At 43.2% G+C, this 26,044-nt stretch overlaps 1 protein-coding gene across 1 annotated transcript; it reads right to left on the bottom strand.

The window, feature by feature from the left end:
- Positions 1 to 10,046: 10,046 nt before the first annotated feature.
- On the bottom strand, positions 10,047 to 25,387 carry lrrn1 (leucine rich repeat neuronal 1). Its single transcript, XM_030091377.1, has 2 exons — positions 25,113 to 25,387; positions 10,047 to 13,205 (listed from the first exon to the last, which is right to left on the bottom strand). Exon 2 carries the CDS (start codon positions 13,034 to 13,036, stop codon positions 10,883 to 10,885), a length of 2,154 nt encoding a protein of 717 aa, XP_029947237.1. The 5' UTR covers positions 13,037 to 13,205; positions 25,113 to 25,387; the 3' UTR covers positions 10,047 to 10,882.
- Between the last annotated feature and the right edge of the window lie 657 nt (positions 25,388 to 26,044).

Below are 26,044 nucleotides of genomic sequence, written 5' to 3'. Positions count from 1 at the left end.
GTGATAGCCTGCACAGAAAGTCACATTCTTCACCCTGTTGTCAAAACTCTTCAAAGACATTGACAGCTTTGGTCACCCAGGTTAGATGAAGACTCACAGACCAAAGCAGAGATCAATAAAGACCTGAATTTATCCTGAGGGCACCAAACCATCTGATGAGGTTTAATGGCAATCGATAGAGATACTTATGAAAATATTGAGCCTAAAACTACTATTCCCAGCAGTACAGGCTCAAAATGAGAGGTTATTCTGATCATTGCTCAGGAGCCACGAGCCCATCTAGCAACACTGTGCAGAAACATTTTAAGCTTTGTTATACTGAAAATTCCAGCTCGAAATCGCAGATTCATCTGATGAGGATCATGACAGCAGACCAGATGAAAGAACAGGCCAACTGATCATCTCTTAAACCATGTGAGCGAGGCTGAAAATAACAACGTATTCAAAGGAAGTTCCTGTTAAGACGAAGAAAATAAGCTCTCAGGCCAAAGGCAGCATCTCAAATGGTCATGTGAGACGATAAAGAGCTCCTTATCAATCATATAAGGCATTATTATCGCCACAAAGTAGATCTTTTCTGAAAGAAATGATGAAAATACATAAAGTACTCCTGCTGGAGGACATGATCTGACTTGACATTGTGGCTGAAGCTGCGTTTCGACGATGTCCCGAGACAGCTTCCTCCGCTCCAGATGAGGCAGGTTGTTGGGGGTCCTCAGCGGACCCCTCTGTCAGGGATCCCTTTGACTCTAATGAGAACACACATGCACACAAACACAAAGGAGCCAGACTCGGAGGCCGCGCTGCAATTGGGCGGAGAGTTAATGAAGCAGAGGCATGACGGAGCGTGTCCTCCAGGGAGATTATCAACGGCGGTCCGGCTCTCCCTCTGATACTGTGCTGATTGACTTGGCCTCAAATTGGCTGCGAAGCGTCTCCCGGTCTTTGAGGGGAGCAGAGCGGCGGCCCGCTGGATGCTCCCTCGCCTGGGTCTGACGGCACAGAACAAAGAGCATTTCAAAGGTTATCCTCATCTGCCTCTGTCGGCTCCACTCCGCTCCGTTACGATGAGTTGACCACAAAGGTTTCAAAGGGGTTTTTTTTGGTTTGAATTTTTTTTTTTTCATTGAGTTACTCAAAGGCCTTCGAACACAGTGAGACGAACAGGCTCAGATTAGAGATGGATCTAGGTGAAAACTCTCAGCACCCTGCAGCAGCCATCCCACGAGACTTCTGGATGCCTTCCTCCGCTGCCAGGCAACTGCAGCGACGACGTGATTTCCTCACACGACGAGACTTTTGCAAAGCAATTAAAGGAGGAGACGGAGAAGTTCTTCAGCCTCCCGAGGCAAGCGTCATATTTAGCTCTCAGCTCTGAGCTTGAAGATTGAATCAAGAAATTCATAAAGAATCAGGACGCACCTGAACACAGTCTCTAAGGAGCAAAGTCTCAAAAATAATTGTGATATTAAAACTCTCTCTCTCTTTTTTTTAATGCACGGTGCTTTGACTGACAAAGCTCAAACATTAAACTGCAGTTTTACCAGGGTGTGATTTGAGATGTTTTCTGCAAGAAGGATGAAGTGACACAAACACAAATCTTTATAACTTCTTCACAATCTCATGTTTTGATGGAAAAATAATTCCAATTTAATGAGTCTAACACAAGACATTCAGAAATGTTACAGATGTATGTGTAGAAGAGACGGACTCACTGTGCATGAAGATGAACTAACACAGTCAATAAGTGTTCAATATTACTTATTAAAAATGGTAACCAAATACAGGAAATCTGGATTTTAATCATAAAAATGTCTTTGGTGGGAGCTAGAGAGTGGATAATGTGATGTGAGTTTTATGATAATTGAGAAAGTTTCTCTCCCAGTGTGTGAGTTGGAGGCTGTTTTACATTGATTATAATATATACGAGTATTTATGTGTTTCATCTCCTCTGCGGGTGAAGTAACTTCAATCATTATATCGAGAAGTAGAACTTTACATCAGGGTCACAGGTTACAGATCATCCCCATAACGTGACTTCATTCCAACAAATTCATATTTTATGGCCACAAATGAGGATTTCATGACCACAAAATAGTAATTTTGAAAAATAAAGCTATTCTATTCTATCTTGCAGGCCGGATTTGACTCTCTGATGTGTCACTTTTGGTCTGGGGGCCATAAGTTCGGCACCCGGCCTCGTTGATTCCCATTGAATTCTCCACTCTGCAATGTTTGGAAAATCAAAGCATTTCCAGCTGCTACTGATGGACTTTTGTGATTCTAATTCAGATGATTTTTTTCCCCACTTTTTCGCTTAATTTAAGTTTGATTTTCTCTTAGAAATTATATATATATATATATATATATATATATATATATATATATATATATATATATATATATATATACATATATATATTAAAAAAAACTGTACTTTTGCCTTTTTGAAAGTACGCTGGAGCAGCAATGACACACAGCTGTGGTACATCCGTAGCAATGAGGCTCCAGACTTTTACACATCACTTGAACAAGCTCAGACGAGCTACGCTGTCGAAGCGCTGTTACATCACATGTCAGATTCAGCTTTATTTCTCTCTTACCAGAATATCTCACAGCAGCAAAAGTCTTGCATCGTTTCACAGAGTTAAAACGAGCAGCATAACCTCCAGCAATCAATGCGCAGCTTTCACAGATCTAGTCAGGCGAGCATGATCCCTGTGAAGATGTTGAAACTCCGGAGAGCTTCCAGCCTTCCGATCCGATCGATAGCCTTTGTCTGTTTCCACTTAGCCGGCAACGGGCCAGTGTCTGTGTTTTAAATGGGGTGTGATAACCGGTGGACATTTTCTCCGCAGGATCTTGAGTGCTGCGGTGAGACAAAACAGTCCCTCAGCTCCGGCAGTCTGTTTGCATTCAGCCTTGTTTCAAAACTTGCTCCAACTCACCCCCGATAAACAAGTGTTTCAACTTCATCATGTGTCACGTGTCCCATTTCCTCAAGTGTTTTCCTCATAAATTGCACCTGACAGCAGCGGCTGCAGGAAACATTGTGCACATCCACTGTTCGCTGCTAATGTTGTAGCGCGGCCTTCATCAGTAAAGATCACCCGACCCAACCGGGCGCCGTATTTCTCCGAGACGGCTCCGCGTTCTGTCTTCGGCAGGCACACAGGCATGAAATGGGCTCTCTGTCGTCAACTGGCACCAATCACAGCAGAGAGCAAGTTCAACACACAGCGATGAACGCTTCGTAATGTAATTTCATCATCTCAGGAAATGGAGAAAAAAAAATAAAAAAAACACTGTACAAGGAAAAGAGAGCCAGGCTATTTTTCATGAGCAATATAGGAGCTGGTTAATGTTGCAGTGCAGCCTCTGTTCATGCAGGAACCTACGTTCGAAGGCTTGTAGTTGTGTGTAAAATAATGACTTGACAGGCTGGAAACAGAGTGGGAACTGCTGTTTGCCCAGAAGACGCATGACTCCTGAACGTTACTGTTTGATGCAGCATGGCACACGTCTCAAACTCTTCACCTTCTGGGAATCCTTTCACACCAGGGGAGTGATCTGTTGAAGTGCCAAGATGGGAGAAACTGTGATCCTGTGCTCACTCTCATGTGGAAATTGATCTACACGCTAAGCAGTGAGTCTGAGACGCACAAGGAAAATAATATTCTCACCTTTATGAATATAGAATATCATGCATGTCTCCAAGTTGTGCAAAATACTGAGAGGATCTTATGCTAATTGATTATTGTACAATCTGCAGTATGATTTTCTACCTCTCTTTATAATTGTCTGATTGAGTGTGCAAAAACATGCATAATGCAAGCAACAGTCAAAGTTTTTGTTTTTAAAATTTCGTTCTATTTTGAACAACAAGGTTCCACTAGCATTGGCTTCATGTTGAGAATCGTACTCTGAAGACACAATGAATATCTTCCATTTTTGTGGAGAAACATACTTGTGCATACAGGGCCTCATATTGTCCTTTGATTCGGTGAATATGACTGATCGTGTGACGTGTGTTTTGATGCCGAAGCGGTTTAAAAGATACATAAAAATAAATATATAAATATATAATTACTATATAAATGAAGTCAATAAGAGTAAAACTCAAAACACTGGAATGAAACTCATTTCATCCGTTTTTATGTTAAATTTTTAATAAGTATTTTGTGTTTTACTCCAGACAAAATTAACATCATAACTTCTGCAGATTTCATTTATTTCTAAAATAAATATTTTGTGTAGTTTATTCTTATGACCCCTCTAAAGGACTAAAGGAAACAATGCTCCATCTTTAAGCGACTTTCAGCCTCTGTATGACTATAACAACAATGCCTGATGGGTCCAGTTATCCTCTGTGAACGTGACACTTCAGAAACACACTTTGCCATCTTGTTGGAATAAAAAAAAAGAGAAAAGAAACGGAGGCATCATTTAATGTATTTCGTGGAGTAGCATAAAGGTGGCGCAACATAAAGGTGAGGAGACCAATTTGAGTTTTGTTAGTCAACAGATTGTTGACCTTTTCTAACCTGCTTTCTCATTCCACTGCTGGACCGGATGAAAAGTCAGGAGCAGCATAAGGTCAGACGCAAATATACTGAAAATACTGCTGCTCTGCAAAACTCGAACCCCCCCCCCCACTTCTGTTTTTATCGTCAAATTACCAAACAGGTCCAAACAGCACAAGTGTGCCCACTTACTGTATGCACACACTCAACAATCAATACAAGAGGACGTTTTCCATTGTTTTCATGACAGGACAATCAATAGAGCGAGGACGCGAGGTCGCCTCCCGCCGTAGAGGCCCATTATTGTTTCACCTTGACGACACGCAGAGTGGAGTCTTCACAATCATTTCCCCGTAGCAACGCAACGGTGTGCGTTTATCAATAAATCCTTTAGTACTCCGGGTTTCAGAATCTAGACCGCTGTTCCCGAAGACTTTTATTGCTGCGGAGCGCTTTAGAGTCCTGTTTGAATAAAGAAGTAACAGTCGGAGCTGCGACTGAGACGATGGAAATGAGCCTCAACGCTTTTGTGTCAGCACGGAGAATTAACACACACTCACACACACGCACACTCGCGCTCGCAGTGCGCTGCGGGCAGAAAGCAAAAGCTCCTTAATTGGGCCCTAGGAGAAAACACCAGAACAATCTGTCCGACATTTCATTATGCATTTAACAGATGATTACTGTTACTGAAATGCGTTGCGTTTTTACATTTCTATCATGTGGCGTCATTCAGACGGTGGAGGGGCCGCCTCACAGCTGAGTCCAAGCGAGCCACAAGAAAAAGTGACCTTTTTCCCCTTTCCATTGATTGCATTTCACAACATGGGTTTGTGTTTGTTCCAAGCCGCGTGCCGGCGTCATCCTTCCCTCCGACGTCCTCCAGTGTTCTGTTGACTCTGCTGGAGCTCGTTGCCGTGTCGCTCCGCTTTTAGCGGGGAGCGCATTTGTTTGCCATCGTTTCCCTGCTCGTCGCTGCTCTTCGGTGACCATTCCTGCAACAGAACATTTGCATTCTGATTGAAAATCTAATGGAAGTTGATGAAGGTGCACTTCGCATACAGCCCGAGCTGATGTGTAGGAATTTGTCTTGGTGGAAAAACAAACAGCGGGAGATGTAACTCGAGTGGGCTGAGAGTCTGGTTTTCCTAACTTTTTACTCTCCAGATTGCATCTAAAAAAAGCTTTGTGACCCCAATTCTGGAATCTCTGCCAAAAAATTTTAATGAAGTCAAATGGCGGACGCACCCACCCTCCATCCATCAATGTTCCACCATCTAGACTAGAAGATCAAAAATTTAATTTAAACAAAAAGAAATACGTCACATCATGCCTTCGCCCCACCAACAATGAAAGAAACCAGAAAAATGAAGCAGCTCTTACTATGAGGTGTGACCTTGAGCGTGTGGGAGCCCGGTGATGTGTATCATTAGTGTATTCAGGAGAATGTGCTGAAAATTGAATGCATATTTCATTATCCCGCCACATTAAAGACATATCCACTGGCTGTTTCTGTTTCACACACAGCGGCTGGTATTTATTATTAAATTAATTCAGAAATAATACTTTTGTCAGCTCGATTATTTAGAAATTGAACAAAGCTCAAGTGTGTATGAAGATTAAAGTACCCTATAACCTTTGATTTTCAGTGGAAGCTGCTGACGCAGTGTGGAGACAGACCTCCTGACCCGGGGTGCGAGCCGGAGATCACAGGAGCGAGCTCCAAGCGTCGGCTGATGTGACGATGAGAGGTGGTGAAAATTAGATTTACATGTTTAAAAAACACAAAGAAATTCACTGTAGGGTGAGGAGCATGTCTGGGTGCTGCACGATTACAGGCCACTTCCACCACCTCAAGTCAACAGTAAATTAGAAATTTAAATGAAATAAGGGTATATGGATGGCATATATTGAGGCCATGGCTAACAGCAATTCTGTAACACTTTGGTAAACTTCTTAGGATGTATTTATTTTTGCTCTCGGTAAAGCCCTGCCCTTAGATCGAACTACTACAATAGAGACAATTCGATGCCTCCACTATGCAAACCTGTGCACAATGTGCCATTTTGGTTTGGATCTCATCCTCTCTTCAGCTGTGGTTCTACAGGGTTCATGTCAAGCATGACAGAAGAGGAAGGAGGGGAGGGCCGCTCCGTGCCACTCTCCCTCACCTTCACCGCTAAAGGAAAAAAAAAAAAAAAAAAAAAAGAGGAGCTTTTCTCGCTCCACACCTTTGAAAGCCGACATGATGTTTCAGTGGTTCCCCACCTGCGGGGTGTTGACCTTGTCAGTGGTATTTCAGGCTCGGGGGACTTCTCTCACTTGGCTGCCGGAGCTCGCAGGTGGATGGAGGGAGGGGTTGTCATGGAAACAGGCCACTGGGATGGGACACGGCGCCGGCTCCGGCGCTCGCTTTGAAAAGCTCTCATTGATAGCTGTCCCAATGAGCTGATTTCCGGTCTGTTACTAGGCTACCCACTGAGTGTGTGGAAAGGCTCGTCCGCTCCGTGCAGATAAAAGGAACGGCGGCGGACGTTTCACAGCTCAGGTTTAACAAATGCCAGGGCGCCGCTGTGCTCCTGTCCTCCTGCACCGTTCCCGGGTATTTTTAGAGCAGAACCTTTCTTCATCCTTACCGTGTGAGGATAATATTGCATTTTACTGCATGTAATTCAGTTATTTTCTAATTAGATATTGAGATCTCTTCATATTTGTTGTAATGCACTTGTTAACAGTGCTGTGATACTCAAGCTTTTCCTGAAGGACCACCTGTCCAAAAACGCTCTTGGGGATTTTTTCTCATTAAGGCCATCTCAAACACTGACATGGAAATTCCAGTCATAAGTGTTATGAAGTTATATTTTACTGTACTGCCACAACGTTTGACATCAACATGCAAGCAACTGATTATAAATGTTCATCTTTCAGTTCCTGTCTCCTGGTTTTTGTCGATAACTACAGTTATTACTTATATTTACAGGATTTATCTGTTTACATGTGTATCTGCCTTTCATGAAGGTCTATGGCTGGCTAGCTTTTGTCTGAGCTGAATGTGTTTTACATGTAATAAAGAAAAATTGACATTCAAAAATTATTTATAGAACAAAACCGTAAATGTAAAACAAATTATACTCTTTGAATGCTTTGCATGTCATATTGTATGATGGTATCATATCGAAGCGTATTGCTTTGCACTGTAAAGCACTGTTTACAAGAACTTTAAAGGCATGTGCAAACAAATTTTGAGTTGTTTTTAGCTTGCAAGACCGTTATTTAAATTACTGAAATAAAAGCCAATAGTAATACCATTTCTTAAAAATGAATCTTTCACATCACACACAGTATTCTTCTGTTGTGAGTTACCACTGTGAAGCTTCATCAGTACTTGTCTTTAATGATTCTGTAATAACTGAATTACTGATAAATACACAAAAGGTGAACTGATAGCCCAGAGTGTCTTTATGGAAATACCTGCAAGCTGCGAGCACCTGATGAGCTGCTCATTGTTGTCCTCACACTGAACAATGTGTGATTCCACTGCAGCAATAATTGAGGAGGAAAGGGGCGGAGAGAGAGCGCAGGAGAACCAGCCTGTTGTCAGGGGAGACTAAACGGAGATGGTCTGATTGCACCATGAGGCCCAGAGCTGTCAGTCAGCATCACAAACAAACAGGGCTGCCGGGCTCCCGCCGGAGAGAGACACACTTTTTCTCGACAGCCACTTTTATTCAGATTCGCATCGTGGAAGAACCGCGGACCTCCCTGAGATATCGCTGGTTGGCAAGTAACTCCACACCTGAAGCCTGTTTTGGAGGAGGAACAGATGGCTGTTTCTTGTAGAACAGCTATTAATATGTGTTGCAACAAATAAAAATAAACTGGACAAATGATTTCAATCTTTGAGATACTTCCTGAAGCCGAGCACCGACATAAATACTGATTAAATGCCAATAAGCAGAGTTTACACGCGTTGTCGTGAACCATGTCTGTCTGTGTCGATGCTAAGTTCACGTCAGCGACCTTGCAGGCTCGAGCACACCACTGTATCTACAGCATAGAGCGTCTACCTACGCACTGCCCTGCTGTAGATGTAGACCAAGTGTTAATGAGCGAATTAGTCATATTTAATCATCTTTAGCATGTAGTATGTAGCACAGCACAAAGTGAAATCCTTCTGATCGACATCCTTAAAGCGATACTTCAACATTTTGGCAAATTGGCCCATTTAGTGCAATTCCTTAGTCATTTCGAACAGCATACTTACTTTTTTTGTGAGGGCGAGCTGTTGTTTATCCAGAGGTGAGTCGAGGAAGGTTTTCGGGACGGACACAATGGAAGTGGATGGTATTTTTGTTCCCCCTCGTCAAACTCATCAAATACAAAATCCAACAACCCCAAAACACTTTGGTGGACACATTATAATCCGCACATTCACTACGCTGTGGAACACCAACAAATAATATTGTAGTGTTATGACACTGAAGCAAATACTGGGAACTACTTTTTCTTTTGAAATCACTACGCCCAGACGCCATGTTTAGTAAGTAGTTCCGTCTTAGCAATCTTCGCATAAACAACTCAATCTCGTAATTTTGCATTAATATTTCACAGCGCAGTGAATGTGCGGATTATAACGTGTCCACCAAAGTGTTTTGGGGTTGTTGGATTGTGTATTTGATGAGTTTGACGAGGGGGAACAAAAATACCGTTCACTTCCATTGTGTCCGTCCCGAAAACCTTCCCCGACTCGCCTCTGAATAAACAACAGCTTGCCCTCACAAAAACAATAAGTATGCTGTTCAAAATGACCAAGGAATTGCGCTAAATGGGCCAATTTGCCAAAATGTTGAAGTATCACTTTAACACTACTAAAGAATCTCCAAACCACTGACATCGTCTGTCTTGTCTTGTCTGCCTGCTGCTGACGTTGCCGACGGATGATATAACGTAATTTAAGCTTTCACAACTATGAGTACTCCATGCAGTGCCCACAGATTGATATCGGTGCATCCCTACATTGATGCAATCTATACCTTTTCTATCCACAGTTATTACCTCCTTTCACGCTGGCTGCGCTGAACGTATTATTTCATATGTGCTCGCTTTAGTACAGCTTAGTGGTTGCAGAGGAACAAAAACATGAGGTTGAATAAAAATTGGAGAATCGCTGTCCTCAGTTTATGAGACTGAATTTCCTTGTCTTTCGAAGTTCCTGCATGTACTCCCAGGCATATTGTGCTGTAATTATTTTCTTGTGGGAGTCACTTTTAAATTATTCTCTGATAATTGTTTTGCAGAAAGAAGCACGCTGCTGTCTGCATCCTGTTTCACTCTATCAACACTTAAGTCATAACCTACAGCGACGCTCATCACACTTGTATTAATGAAATCCAAGCGTAAGATCCTGATATGAGAGTGTGACAGAGATTTCACTTTTTAAGAGACTTTTTTTCCATCTGTTTCTCGAGCACACGCTTCACATCTGATAGCAAAAAAAAAAGACACTTGGTATTTAAATCGGTGTTTAGAAAATATGAGGAAAGATTTTATTTGACTCGCTCCTCGTTAAACAACATGTTTGTGTGTGTAAACCACAACAAATCCAGTGATTGTAGACATATTCTAGCAAAATAAGAAACAAAATATTTAAGAAAACCCAAAAGCCTTACACTATGTACCTAGTTTTTAACATTCATATTTCTATTGCTGGTTTACAGTAGTTGCTCTGCAAACGGAAATGTCTAAATCAAACATACTGTTATTCATTGTACAAAAAGTAAAAGTAAATCATAGCTGATACAACATTACAGAAGAGTTTCTAACATTATTCAATAGACAGGATATCAAGTCTAAACATACTTTGTCAGCTTACATTTGCGTCGATAGACAAATTAGTATATATATTTCAGTGCACAACAGTCAACAGTGAAACTGTTTTACAAGAGAAAGATTGCAGTGTTTAACAGTTCTGCCAGAGAAAAGAGTCATGGAAAAAAAAAAAAAGATCGAACTTCAGCGTTCCTTTTGCTTCCGCATGTGTAATCCGCCTCAGTGCTCATGCTGTGTTCATCAAAACGAGTACTCAAAGTAAAGCACAATGACTACCAAATCCAGGAAGCTAAAGAAAGCTGCCATACTGTGTCAAAAATGGGCAAGAGGTAAAAAGGCAGTATGCTAAACTAGAGGTCTTAAAATGTTGCTTCATTGCTTGCTTCAGTCTGAGAGACCCAAAAAAACCCCAGAAAGAAACGTGAAAGGAAACAAATGTTTTAGTTCACTCGGGCGACCAAGAAGCAAATATGTAAATTTGTGCTCCTGAAACAAAGGTGTCTCTGTATTTCCGACTAGAAAAGCTGCTCTCACCACATGTAATAGCTGCGTGTGGTGTCCACCTGGCTGGGTTTGGTGTCGGATGAGCCCTCCTTCTCCTTCTCGCTGTCTGCCTCCCACAGATTGATGAGGGGAGGGTACAGCTCGTTTAGCGGTATTGAGGAGGTTTTCTGCATATATTTTTTTAGGGAGTGGTGATAGTTTTTCCTCTTCCACCTCTTGGCGATGTACACACCCAGAGAGGCCAGGCTTATGATTGCAAACATGGTTCCCATGACCGCTGCCAGGGCAGTGTTGGTCCCTTGATCGGATATTTCCACGGCGAAGGCCGCCTGCTTCGTCGTCACGTTGACGCACGACTTCTGCGTCTGTTGGTGGATGTTGGAGACGGTCAGGCACACCTCGTACTCGGTGGCTGGTTGCAAGTGGGTGAGATTGTACTCGTGGACATCCACGGGCACCCTGGCAGTGTACGTGATGTGTGGGTTGTCTATTTTCATTGTTGCGGACGACCACTTGAGGTTAGAGGTCATCACGTTGGAGTTTATTTTCCAGGAGACGAGGATGGAGTGAGATTCTGTCTGTTTGACGTAGATCTTCATGAGCTGTGTGCTGTCCAGCAGAGTGCCGTTCACTCGTATCGCTGTCACCCTGGTGTCGGCTCCCTCGGAGTTTTGAGCCACGCAGGTGTATCTGCCGGAGTCTTCCACTTGGATACGAGAGATCCTCAGAGTCCCCTCGTTGCTGAGGCTGTACTTGTCAGATAAGGTGTCAATCATTACCTTGTTCCCCATCGGTGTCACCCAGTAGATTTCAGGCTCAGGTTGAGACATAGCTCTGCAGTCCAGATCCACGGTCATGCCGATGTCTAAATTGAGGTGGCTGGGGAAGGTATCGTGAGAAATCATCGGCAAGCACTGACTTATCAAGTTACTATGGAATACCTCCCGCACATGCATCCCTCTAACCTCAGCCGGCATCGCGCAAAACATGGACAGAGGCTCCATGAAGCGAACTGTGGTTCTGTTAGAGCTCATCCACTGAATGACACAGTCACAGCGCAGAGGGTTGCTGTGGATACTGATTTCACGCAAGTTGGGGAGAGCATCCACTGTGGACTGGTACAGGGCGTTCAGAGCGTTGTTGTTCAGCATCAGGCTTTCTAAGGCTGGCACATCGCGAAAGGCTTGACGATTGATGAAAGAAAACTTGGGGTTGTTTGTAGCCTCCAGCTTAGTGAGCTCAGGAAGGTTGTCCAAAGCGTGACGTTCAATAGAAACCAACTCTCCCATGTTGTTTATACCAAGCTCCTTCAGTCTCAGCATGTTCTTGAAATCTCCTTCCTGAATCTTGTGCACTGGGTTTTTGTTCAAATCCAAGAACTTGAGGTTAGGCAGTTTCTGCAGGGCTCTCTGAGGAACTTGCACCAGCTTATTGTCATAGAAAGAGAGGCTCTCAAGATTGTCAAGTCCCACTAAGGCATTTGCAGGAATGTCTGTCAAATCCATTCCAGCCAGAACCAGGCTTCTCAGGTTGTTCAGTGGTTTGAAATTAAAGTCCATTATTCCAACAACGGGGTTTTCTCCAATCATGAGGATTTCTAGATTGGGTGTAGATTCGAACCACAGGCTGTTGATGGTCTTCAGCTTGTTGGAATTGAGGTGAAGCCTGAGCAGGTTGTGGAGTCCAGCAAAGGCATTGGCAGAGATTGAGTTGATCTGATTGTGGTTAATGTAGAGCTCCTGCAGGTTGCTGAGGTCCTGCAGGCAGTAATCGGGCATTTCTGTGATCTGGTTCTCCTCCAGGTGGAGCGTGGTAAGCTGGGACATATTGGTAAGGCCAACATCTCGAATGCTACTAAAGTTATTCTGGGACAAATCCAGCTCAGTCAGGTTAAAAAGCTGCTCCAGCTCCTCACTGGTCCTGGCAATGTAGTTACTCTGTAAGAGGAGAACCTGAGTGTCGCTGGAAAGGTTCCCTGGAATGCGAGTTAAGCGAAGGTCATTGCAGTCCACCGTGATGGCTTCTCTGTAGGTGGACTGAGGGGTGAACCAGGGTCGGATCTCGCAAACACACAACTGGGGACATTCGTTGCTCTGGACGAAAGACAATCCTATTGACACCAGGAGCAGGCAGGCAAATGCCTGGCTCAGAAGTGGGCAGTCCAACCTCCGTCTAGCCATGCTGGAACGGGACAGGAGGATGGTCCAATGACTTTGGGAAAGGGTGCGTCACACTCATCAACCAGGCCTTCCACTGATCACCTCCTTCAGTCCATGGAACGATGGTGAGATTCAGGGGTTGAGGTCCAAGGTGTGTTTTTACAGCAGAGCCTTGGTGTCACGGGATTATCTGTAAAAGAGAGATGGAAAACATATGTCATGAATTCTATTTAAATTCCGTTGTTCTAACTCAAACAGTTTTGGTCAGTCAACCAGTCTGCTGGTCGTCCTCTCCTCTGATTGAGATTCAAATGTCAACTATCAGTTCATATTTCATTAGTATTGCTCAAATTATTTTGTATATCTGAAAAATAATAGGATTTTCTGCAGATTTTTCTTTTTCATTGTGTGTTTTCTCAGTAATGTTGATCTTTTTGCCTACAGTTGTACAACTCTACACTTTCCTTGCAAGGAGAAAGACTGCAACAACTGTTGTAATTCCCTAATCTTCCTGCTCCACTTGACTGCTATATTTTGATACTCAGTGATTAGAGAAAAGTATGAGACAAAGTAGTTTGTGTAATCTTGTTGTATACTCGCTGTATACCACTTACAGCTACAGTAAGAGAACTAGCTTAAAGAAATGTCTGTTCAATCATAGAGCACACGCACAGACACACAATCACAATACACATTCAAATTTAACATTAAAGAGAGACAGAAATTCACTTGATATGCACTTTTGAGTTGTTAAAGGAAACTAATAAAACTGGAGAAAACACGGGGAGGCACAGGAAGAAAATGCAAACTCTACATAAAAGTACCCCAAATCTTGAATGAAACTGGCTAGAGCTGACGCCTACATCGCTGAGACCACACGAATCCATATCTCATTCAATATGACAGCTCAGTTTTCATATATTGTCACCATATGAGGTTTTATGTTTTCAAATTTCAGTTAATAACTTATGGTTCTTTTGATTTTGGTGACATGCCTCAGAGGTAAAGTAGTAGAAGATATATTTATCTATTCATCCGTCTTCTATCCAGTTTTTTTCCTGTTCAGGGTCACTGGAGCTGAGACCAGCTAACTAATGAAAACACAAAGTGAGGATGGCAGAAAAGCTGCTGCTGCACTCGTGCTCCACCGCCACAGTAAAAAGTTCTTTTGCAAATTCGCAAGTAGATGGACAACAACAACGTTTGCCTCCAGAGCGTCATGACTCGCAATGTGTGTGTGTGTGTGTGTGTGTGTGTGTGTGTGTGTGTGTGTGTGTGTGTGTGTGTGTGTGTGTGTGTGTGTGCGCGGGGGGGGGGGGGGCTTCATTACAAAAACAAACATCACCCACTGGTGCCCCAGTTTCTGTCAGTTCTGTGTCAAGAAACATCGGTTTCAAACTGTTGCTGTGTAACTGCCCAACTTTTCTGCCACAAAAATGTAAAAATGACACGTTTTCACTTGAAACACTGTTGTGTAAACAGAGTCTAAAGATACAGGCTAAACCCTGGACAGTTTAGAGCAGGAAAATATTTGTGGAAATATCTGTATTTTTTGAAATTCTATACAGCAGCACAGTAAAATCTGTCCTTTGCATCGAGCCTGTCCCTGTGGGAGAAGTGGGAGGTCACTGTGTGGTACCCAGGGAGCTTTCTGGGGTTAAGGGCCTTGCTTTGAACTTTGAACCCTGATCCTCTGGTCACAAACCTCGCTCTCAGACACAATGAACATCAATAAAACGTCACTATTGGGTTATTATTTTTTGTCAGTTTGATTGATCACCAAGCGCTCACATGTGGGAGTCAGCTCTATGATTTGATGGCGCACACACCTGCTAATCAGGAGCGTTTTCCTATTGTTTCTGTGAGGAAAAATCACAGCATTGAGCTTAAAGCACCATTGTGTTCCAGGGATGCCTCACACAGAGAGAACGTTCCCTCAGTTTAGTCTTGTTATGTGTAACAATTACAGAACGACCCGATAATGTTTTCCGTTTCTTGTAAATGCGGCAATTACATAAGACAGCAGATTGACTAAGAACAACAACAGTCTCTGCACAAGCCTTGGGAGACTGCGGGTTATGTGCAGCATCAACAGTTTTGAGAAAATGCAAGTTCAGCTCATTACAATGCACGCACAAAACCGGGCTGTGAACTACTTGGAAACAGATCAAGTCCCATTGAGGGCTTTCATCTACCCAACAGGCCCATAAGGACATGATCATTAGCCTCTCCGCACATCATTAAACACCATGAGATATTAGTATGTGCCAGGCCTCAAAGAAAGAAAGAAAAAAAAAAAAACTCAAAACAAAACAAAAAGTAGATGCACGCCTTAATTTTTAATGCAACTTCTTCAGCATCCTGAATATAGGGCGAGCAAGAAAAATAACTTTCAGCTGGCTTGGGATTTTTTTTTTTTCTTCCAGGATGATCGAGTGTGGAAGAAAAACTGTCAAAAGTTTTTGCAGCGGTTCTGAGCTGAAAGACGACAGGCAGCTTCAAACGGGACTTTGAGGAGAGTGATGTGGGAGGAAGAGAGAGTCTCTGGTTTGGAGGGGAGGGAGATCCTGAGAGGTGAAACGGGCATCTGCCGGCCCATATGGCCGCAACACTTGACTTCCACTCACATGGACGATAAAGCATTAATTCTCGCAGCTTTTACTTAAAAGCAGTGCCACATTTAAACCTCTTAACTGGAGACCTCACTCGACTAATTTTTTTTTTTTTTTCCTAGGGATGGCAGTGTTGATTGGTCTGCCACTTTGGTCCAGAATCAAACACTTTATCCAGCCAAAGGGCGGGATTACGATAAATTATAGTGAAGACACTCCACTTCTGACTTCTTGATTTATTTCCCAAAAGCAATAATTCGCTTAGAAGTGGCATTTTCTCTCAGAACCCATGAGGTTCCACTTCTATTCTTGTTTGAACAGTCTCAATATCAACTGGATGGATTCTAAATAAATGTGGTGCATGTTCTTTAAGGTGAACAGCCTTTTTTTTTTAAATCACACCATACAACATTGAAATGAGACAATGGATTCAATGCAAAATTCATTTTCCAGACACCGTTTGGCTGCATTGTGTAATTACCTCCAACCTCATCAAGTAAACATTACAACATAATGTACTGTCAGTTTTGGTGATCTGCCGTAAATTCTGCCCTTAAACAGGTAATAGAGTTTTATTTTTCTTTGGCTGTTATAGAGATATAGAGACTTCACTGGAATCCATATATCAATAATGAGAACAATAAGGTTGTATAAAACACTTTCTATGTCAAATGTAAGAACATATTACAGCAGGGTGCAATTCAGTGAAACATAAACTTTCTGAGTGAACAGAAACTAATAAGTGAATAGAATAATCAGAAGCGGAACTGCTACTGGACCACATGGAGGGCTGTGTACCTTCAGTGATACAGAATATCATCTGTGTTCCAGATCTGAAAATGTTTTGTGTCTGTTTTAACATGTTTTAAAGGAGATGTAAATCGATTCAGCCTTTAGCAGCGATGCTGCTGTTTTCATGCTGAACAGAGATTCTTCAGCTGGCCCCCCATGACTTTTATCTGCAGACTTCGATCAAACATATTTTCTGTTATTCAATCTTTTTGTCATTTTTCTAGTTGTTTTATGACTGATCACCTCATAATGCTTTGTTCTGTTTCCCCCAAATTCTGATTCAGTTACTATGAAGGCTCTGGTTTGATTACTGTCTCCACAAAACTGTCCAGCTTCATGGTGTCTCCTTTTGTTTCTGTGCTTAGAGGACTCAGCGCTCCATCCAATCCCTGCAAGCAATGAAACGTCAACATGCCAGCTTACAGTGAACAATTCTCCTTTAAAAAGCACCTTAATTATGCCAAACCCTCTTAAACAAGCATACAATTTGGTGCACTTCATTCGAGGTTAGAAAGTCAGGCCTATTGTCACAATGAGAAATCTGGTACAAGTTGTTCAACAACAAGACAATTCTATTTAGTGAAAATCCATCCATCGTATTTGCTCATTGTCACATAATTAATTGATTACCAATATTTGCCTCATCACATCATGGCATCAATTGGCTCGTCAATCCTCATGCCGCGCTGTAAACACAGCCATGAACCAATCAATTCACTGGATGCGAGTGGAGTACAATTCCCTTTTGGGGGAGGAAAAAAAAGGCAATCTGTCTCATAGGTACAGCTGAGTGGTGTGCATCATGGGGGATTTGTAATCTACGGAATGTTCGCTGAAAAATAAGTTATTGTTGTTTCCCATTCAACATAAAAAAAGTCCAAAAACAAATTGCAAGAATACTGACATCTAACTGAAACCACATTTTTGTCGTCATCAGTAATTAACTGGTAACTGATAACCATTACATGGACTTACATCAGCACGTCACTATTATCAATATCAGCATTTGAGGAGGTGAACTGTGGGGTTTAGCGCTCAGCAGTGTGGTGAAACTTCACTGAGCTGCCAGCCTGCATTGTAAAAATGTTTATTTCCCCTTCCTTCTATCTTCCTCACGTCTAACATGCGTTCCACCCACAGTATACAGACATCTCCCTGCCAGCAGGCCGTGCACGAGCTCGCAGGTCTGAATTAAGGCTATTTAGCAGGCACCCCATCCTGAGCGCAGCCGCATAGTAACAGCAGCGAGCTTCCACCTTCTTTATGGTCAACACCAGCTTAAGAAGATAGCACTTAAGAGGCTTTCAAACAAGGGAGCTGAGTAATACATCCCAATGTAAACTGCCTGGCAACAGCAGCAGGGGGACAGCAAGACGGCCGCGATCCTCCTCCTATACCGGGGATTCCCTATGGGACAGGGCGGAGCGAGGGTGAAACGCGGATGCCGCGCTTGTCTTGCTTTCCAGCTTTAAACGGCGAGGCGATGTTGTGACGATTCGCCGCGCCCGGTAGGAATAGCAGATGGAGATGCCGAAGCGGAGATTAGCTGGGGGCAGCGTGCCCGATTCAGACCCACGGGAGACAAACAGGTCACTTAGCGCTTCAATTAAAAGCAGCACATCAGCAGAACCCGAGGCCGCGGAGGCAGGAGAGCGGCGGCGCCGTTAATGCATTCATAATCTCATCACAACAAACGGCTGCTTAAGTACTTGTTTGTCATTTAGTCGGCGAGTAAATGTACAACTGCAAAGCAACGTTTCAAGTAACTGGAGCTGAACAAAGCTTTGACAGACGCTGTGAATCTATCATTTTTATGCTTGTTTTATAGTTTCCAACATGTTTTCATCTCACACAAAATCAAAACATTTCAGCGGAGGTGATTATTACTCATCCTTTCATTGTTAAAATTTTGCCACAAGCATTTTGGGAAACAAAAGCTACTTTTTTTTAAAGGGTAATTGGAACATATCTACAGCTTAATGCCTGTGCTGCGAAATGGTATTTAATACCATGAAGCATGGAGATTATTCAGTGATATATATCTGCCTGCTCCCACATGCTGTTTCCTCTGTTTACCATGAACGGGGTTAATCTTAGATTCTCGTCGTTTGATAAACGGCGACAGCTTTGTCTGTGCTCCTCTTCATACAATGCGAGATTAAGAAGTTTCTGATCCCGTTTTTAATACGGGTCACACAACATGACACAGTTGTCAAAGGAGAAAGTGGGTTAGCCAGCTTTTGTTTTTTTTTTTTTAAGGGATATCTAAATGCTGTTATAGTTTAACCATGAGTACTTAGAAAACGAGAATGAAATCAGGGTCAGCATCCAGCTGGGTAATTTATTTTTCTTTTTAGTAAAAAAGAAGAAAAAGGAGGTCTGGAACAGGCTGATACAGGATGTGCTGGTTTCAACAGTGAGTCCAAAGTTAAAGGAAGGACTCAAAAAAAACCACAAAACCGCTTTAACTTGTTTTTATTTGACTCTGGAGGATGTTTATGTGGCTTGTCGCCACTGCTACTCTTTATCACTGAACTTATCGAGTTGAAACTATTGATTACAGGGAAATCTAAAACTACCCAGTCAGTCCAGGAGAAGATAGACTGGGAGTCAAGATACTCTGGAGGCAAACATTGTTACTGTCCGTCTGCTGGGGCAGAAGAGCTGCTCACTACATCTGTGGTGCGCATGTGCAGCAGCAGCGTTTGTGCTTTCCCCCGTTTCCACACAGTTTGAGCATTTTTGAAAAGTTCAATCTTGTGGGGTGATTTTTAAAAGTTGCGTTTTCAGTGGCTCTGAGCAGCGTTTAATGTTTTCAATGAGCGGGCTCTTTAACATTCATCATGATCTTGCTTTTTACATCATTACATTTATTTGAATGCTTTGACTTAAAGAATATATATATATGTGTGTGTATATACATATATATATATATATATATATATATATATATATATATATATATATATATATATATATATATATTTTTTTTTTTAATGCGTTTATGTAAGACTAGCGTGAAATGGAATGCCTGCCAACAACTTAGTGATTCTGACCTTTTTCACTGTAATAAAGCCAATAACACGATCATTTTCAGATAGTGTGATCTGAATATTTCATCCATTATTGCAACAACTGCAACCGATAAGGTAAAAAGTTATTACATGATTGAAAAAGTATTAAATAATCATTTGAAACTGTAATAACTGCAGCAAATAATGTAATTATATACGAATAAAACCATATTTCTTGGAAATGAACACCTTTCTTGGAGATTTTGTGAAGTTTGCTTAAAAACAATAAGCATAGAAGGAAACACTCTTCAACGCCTTCTCTTAATGACTTGTTATTGCCAATTTATTTCAGTATTAATTGTTGCAATCCTTAATTTTACCCCTCTTTCCTCTATTTCCTGTCTGATCCACTTTCTCTTGTGACATAAAACCTCTGATATTGACAAACACCGTCACCTTGACCCGAAATCACCACAAACCCGTCTGTCCTCAAACTAATCCTGTGTTCTTCATGCAGTTTAGAAATCACATGTTAACCTGCACTATAAATAACTCTGTGTGTTAATCTCAGTGGAGACTAAATCCCATTTCAAGTTTGATTCTCATATTTGAACTCGTGAATGGGTTTCTCGCTCTCATCGGTGACAGCTGAAGGTTTTATGCTGGTCGGTTACTGTTTAGGAGACTGTGTAGCGCTGCTACGCAATTCACATGAATGGATCTGTAATATGAACCCAGTGTGTCTCGTTTTAACTGATGTACAGTGCTAGTGATCCTCATCTGTAGATGATCTTACACCGATCGTAGAGATCCACGGACCGATGACAGACGAAATGCTAATGAAGGCTTGTCACTCACTTGCTCAATTTCAGATCTTGGCAGTGCCCTTTAATGGTTCATTTCCTGCGGTTTGACAAACTGCATTAGGCTCATCTCATGGTCGCCCGGAACTTTTTCCACGGTGCCAAAAGAAATTAAGTGAATGAGCGTTTTAATTATCATGGGCGTGGGCCCAAACAGACACCTGGGCAAACAGCTGCAGGCTGCGGAGGCCTTTGTGTGGGCGGACTATTTATTTATGCAACACTCGGGCTGCACACAGTGATATAAGATTATTAGGTTGAAATTCAGGGCTTTGTGCAATAATTACCTTTGAGGAAAGCTTGTGCATCTGCTGCATTATGATATTTAGCAGCTGCGCTCCTCTTATTAGACTGACTTTTTCTTCCTGTGGATTGCATTCCTACTGTCCGTCGTCACAAAATGTGCCACGGAGATGCTCAATCTCACTGAATCTGCAGCTTACAGAGAAGGTGAAAATACAGTATATACAATAATACACAGTAGACTACAAAAAAAAAAAAAACAGCACTGGCAACAGGATTTTTAGAAAACTACATGTTTACGGGAAATGACAGAACAACAGTAACGTTAGGACGTTCCCTCAACTAAAGCAGCCGGAGTTTAAACTGTCTAATAATTTACATATTGATGACTTGAGGTGTACCAACAGTGATCTACAGGCACAGCATGCTTCATTCTGTCAGGAGATGGTGACTTCTGATCTAAAAAGAGAAATCACCAGTAGTTCTCAGTGTCTTTGTCTTGTTGTATTATTTCACTGTAATTTGCACCTCCTTTAAAGCTTTTTCACACAGCCTCAGTCGCTACAGGTAAGAGGAGCACAACGGCTGCCAGTTCAGCTCCGAGCGCATCTGAGAGCCGTGAAATGCTCGGAGTAATTTCATGCAGCGCGAGGACACCACTGTCATTCCCACTTGAGGAAGTGTCACTTTTACGGAGTGATACTGAGATCCCGCTCCGTGTCTGGCATCTGGATGCACGGCACGCACGCACGTACACACACACACACACGCACACACACATACACACACTCTCCAAGTACAACATCACCTCTGCAGTTGTAGAGGAATTATGACTGATAACTTTAACCAAGTTCACTCCAAGTTTCCTTCAGTCTGCAGACAGCTGTTCTGAGTGACTCTTTATCTCAAAAGTTAAATTCTATAAGCTACATTAAAACCTGGATCTTGTGATGGGAGATGCTGAAAGACATCAGACAAATATTCGAAGCAGGAGTGTAAAGCTCAGTTTAACAGTTGATCTCAAGTGAAATGATCGCGTTACTGTTTATAAATAACAAAAATCCAAATCTTCACTTCTTAAAAGTGCCTCTTTCTGAGAATTTCTTAAAAACACAAAGAAATAACCTGAAATTACCTCCTAAAAGTGGAATATGAAAGACTTTTTTGCCACAGTGTTTCTGTGATTCTTCAAATCCCAGAAGTATGTGGACTGGGAGTCACGCCAGAGGCGGCCATTGTTGTTATTGTCCGTCTACTCAAGCCTGTGCAGAAGAGCTGTTTACTACGGCCATGCACAAGCACAGGAGACAGGGTCGGAATGTTTTTAAAAAGTTGCGTTTTCAGTAGCTTCAAGCAACACTGTCGTTTGAATATTTGATTTATGTTTTTCACACTATGTAATGTCGATGACCGGGCCGAACTCCACTCTCCGGAAGGCCACATTGTGGTCCACTCGCCATATGTTTAACACTCTAAGTGAGCAGAGGAACCTTACAATGTGATTTAAAGAGAACAACAATATATTTCCACTTCAGCTGTGTGATGTAAATGTGATGCATGCACGCAAAAAAAAAAAAAAAGCGAAAAGATAGCAGAGAAATGAAGAATAACCGGTGGAGCAGGTGAGATAAACAACCCCAGGGAGCCAATAAACACATCTTGGCACAAATGGAGCCAAACTGAGGTGACAGAAACATCCCTGGATTTGATGAATGCAGCAGCAGATAAGCAAGGAGGAGCGGAATATGGAAGAAGTGAGAGATTCTGACGAGAAGCCTGAATATGTGAGAAACATCCCCTTCTCCAGACTCACGTCATGGAGGCTGTATTTTCACGGAGAAAGTCTCTAATCTTTCTCTTGAGGGATTTAGTATCCAAAGTCGCTGTTGGGATCGTGAGTCAAAATACGGCCTGGTTCGGTTAAACAATGCGAGCAGGTTTGATCAGTCCTCTACAGCGTAAACATGCTCAGCCTGGCTCGCTGTGCACACAAACACACCGGGTAATTACACTAAATCACACACAGTCCAACAAATCCATCATCGTCTGAAGGGGACGGCTGGATTCCTCTCATATGTGAACATATAACGATCCGGCGGTTCCACATTTCTGCCGCTCGCTCCAGGTCCTCCCTGGCTGGAGACGGCCGGGCCGATTCGTCACCTGCGACGCCGGCGTCATCGATTTCACGGCGGCTCGGTTTTCTGCACGTCTCAGAATAGCTTCACCTTCAGACGAGTCCGGTGGGAACAGACGCAACGGAACACTGTAACACCATACAAGTTCTTATGTTTTTGTTTACTTTTGTATTGAAGAGAAGCTACAGTGAAAAAAAATCCAAAGGAGAATCTTGTTTTCCTCTGAGTTCCCACCACACTGTGAGGAGAAGATGTGTCCTCCGTGTGAACAGAAAACTATTCTCAGAGTCAGGTTTTGGTAAAATTAACCACTTCTTATGTCTGTAAGGCGTCCTGGCGCCGCTGCAGCAGTCACAGGGTTTCTGCAGGTTTGATGCAAGCTTTTAGTTCAGAGCTCCAAAGAGTCTCCTGACAGGAAGCAGCAACTATAAATAACCAAACTGTCTCACAGAAAGTACCAAGAAATATTAACCTCTCCGCCTGAGCGATTAAGAAGCTTTACTGTCACTGCATGGGAAAATACAATGAAATGTCATTTAGCCGCTAAATATGAACTGAAGTAACAATGTCAACTTCAGTATAAACGCTGACATCAACTACTGTCAGATTCAAGCAGCGAAGTTCAGGCAATAATGAAAGACGTTTCACTACAATTAATATCATCCCATCGTCGGTTTTTGATAGTTTAAGTGTTTGTTTTCAGCACATTCCGAGGTAATACATGTGTATTGGACAATTATTATTCCTGATTAGTGACACAAGATGAGTTTTGTTCATCTAAGTCCATTAGAACTGAAGGGAAAGTGCAATAATTAACTGTTGTATGCTGTGTGTATGAGTGTGTTTTTTATGCTGAATGTGTTTTTAGGCATTTTGTTGTTCCCTCTTAAACCTTCTCCATACTGTGCCACATGCACAGTTTTTTTTTGCGCTCTCTTTTCTGTCTCTTAGAAATGCATTCATAATTTTGTTGTTTCTTTTAACAACGACTGAGATGATTCTTATTCTGAACTGAATTTCTGTGCTTTCAAACTATACATTCTATAAAAGATAAGCAGCTGGACCTGCTCACTGGATGGAAGGTCGCCCTCCGGAGACGTCTGCTGTCACCAACACACACACGCATACACGCGCTCGCTCACACACACATACGTGTTCCCTGGAGCTTGAACCGCAGGTGTGTCTTCCTGAACGCTGATATCTTCCTCTCTCCCTTCACACACGCTCCCGTAAATAAAAAATAAAGAAAAAAAACCACATGACAACTGTTGAAAGACGTGTCTGCCCTCTGAGCTGAGCTCCTGTAGGGACAAAGGCTGAGCGCCTCAGCCCTTCTTACAGGAATAATGGTGGAAGCTTGAGCTGAGTGACCCCCCCCACCCCCTCACCCCCCCCCTTCACCCTACTTTATGCCCTGGAGACCTATGTGTTGTTGTTGTTATTGGTGGTGGTGGTGGAGGGGGGGGGGGCTTTTTTTTTTTACCCCTTTCCATAAGCTCTGCTGTCTCCCAACCTACACACAGACACCTGCAACAGCGCGTGCGCGTGCGTGTGTGCGTGTGTGTCATTACACTGTTGAGTTGCTGGATCAACACTTCCACATGAGGAAAGATGGACCTCAGCACTTTGACGCTGGAGGGCAAAAGCTCAACTGTTGCAGCGAATCCCCCTCACATTACAAACACGCACATTAGAAAACAAACAAACAAACAAACATCCTCTCAGAGAAGTCCCCCTCTGTCTGAAGTTGAGCGATGCCAGTCAGCTCGGTCACAAAGGGCGCAACAGCTGCAGAGATGGAGCCACAATGGACCCCCCGCCGCCGCAGCCCCATTCCCACCCAGGGCCCGGTCCTCACCCCCCCCGGCAGGAAGACTCGGCGACTTCTCAGCCCGGGGAGGAGGACTCGAGACATCTGCCGACATACTTTTGACATTAATATGCAAATCAGGTCTGCACGGCGGCGCGCGCGGCGCACGCGGCTTCCTCCTGGCTGGCACGGCAAGTACCGCAACGAGATCAAAGTTTGTTTTGCTGAGAGGGGGGGTGCAAAAAAAAAAAAAAAAAAATCATTTGTCGCATTAAAACGGCTGATGCATGACAGCAAACGCACCGGGAGATGAAATGTTCACATGTGGATTCAGATCAGGAGAGATGAGAATCCACCAGGCTGTTTACAGGAGAGAAACGGTCTTGCCCTTGAGTGTGTCTGCTTCTTAAATGCACCCCAACTCAGCGGATCGCCCCTTGCAGAGAAATCCGAAGTGAGTGCAAACATATTTACGCAGCAGGCACGATTTAACTGATGGAAACAACACTAATCCGCAGCTGCAGCGTTCATTTACATTTTTTTTTTCACAGTGAAATTGCAGTAAAAGAGGAAACTGATGGGAGACCCAGCCTCTCCTCTCCTCTCCTCTCCTGAAGGGTCTCACCTTGTTGGCATTCCAGTCCGACGTTCCCAAGCGCGCGGCTCCCTTTATCCAGACATGCGCGTCAAAGCACAACAATAAATAAGATCAGTGCTGCGGCGGAGCGTCGCTCATCGCGCTGCGTAAAAACGCATATTCCGCTTTCCTGCGGGCTTCAGCTGGCGGCCGCTCACTGCGATCTGTATCCGATCAGTCCCAGGGCGCCTCGGAGAGAGGCATGGTGCGGTCTGCAGAGAGAGAGAGAGAGAGAGAGAGAGAGAGAGAGAGAGAGAGAGAGAGAGAGAGAGAGAGAGAGAGAGAGAGAGAGAGAGAGAGAGAGAGAGAGAGAGAGAGAGAGATGCAGCCCACCGCCGACCGGTTTGTTGCCCCGGTATTAATTCCTCCGCTCCTCCTCCTCCTCCTCCTCCTCCTCCTCCTCTTACGGATGGAGAAGAAAAATGATAAAAACACCTGGCGCTGTCCAGACCAGTCAGCTGATTCTCCGGCAGACTATTGGCTGAGAGCGACTGTCTGTCACCGCCGGCCAAAGCAAAGCAAAGCAAAGCAAAGCACCATCTGCTCCGGGCTTGTTGTGATGAGAACAAAGGCAGGAGAGGGCTGTGGGGGCACGGGGGGAGGCGGGCGGGCGTGTGTGTGTGTGTGTGTGTGCGTGTGTGTGTGTGTGTGAGGGCGGGGAGGGTGTGACATGGCATTACTGCTGGGAAAAATAGAGAAAAATAAACCTACTGAGCCTCCTCTGTGCACATCACCAACAACTGGAGCAATTCTTCAATAAAAACATTTTTCTTGTTTTACCCTTTTAAAGTTAATATTGATTAATGTAGTTATTGATTGGCTCGCCTATATTTTGAATATTTGAACAGCTTGCTTTCAAAAACTTCCTTCCTTTCAGGGCCAATCCGTGGTTGAGGGATTACACAGGTCACCAGTTCATC

Source organism: Salarias fasciatus, chromosome 5 (assembly GCF_902148845.1).
Source record: "Salarias fasciatus chromosome 5, fSalaFa1.1, whole genome shotgun sequence".
NCBI lineage: Eukaryota > Metazoa > Chordata > Actinopteri > Blenniiformes > Blenniidae > Salarias > Salarias fasciatus.
The sequence above is the reverse complement of the archived record's forward strand: the minus strand, read 5'-3'. Positions and strand labels throughout refer to the sequence as shown.

Bases quoted from the DNA above. Each gene is read 5' to 3' on its own strand.
- lrrn1 (XM_030091377.1), bottom strand. From the start codon at position 13,036: ATGGCTAGACGGAGGTTGGACTGCCCACTTCTGAGCCAGGCATTTGCC.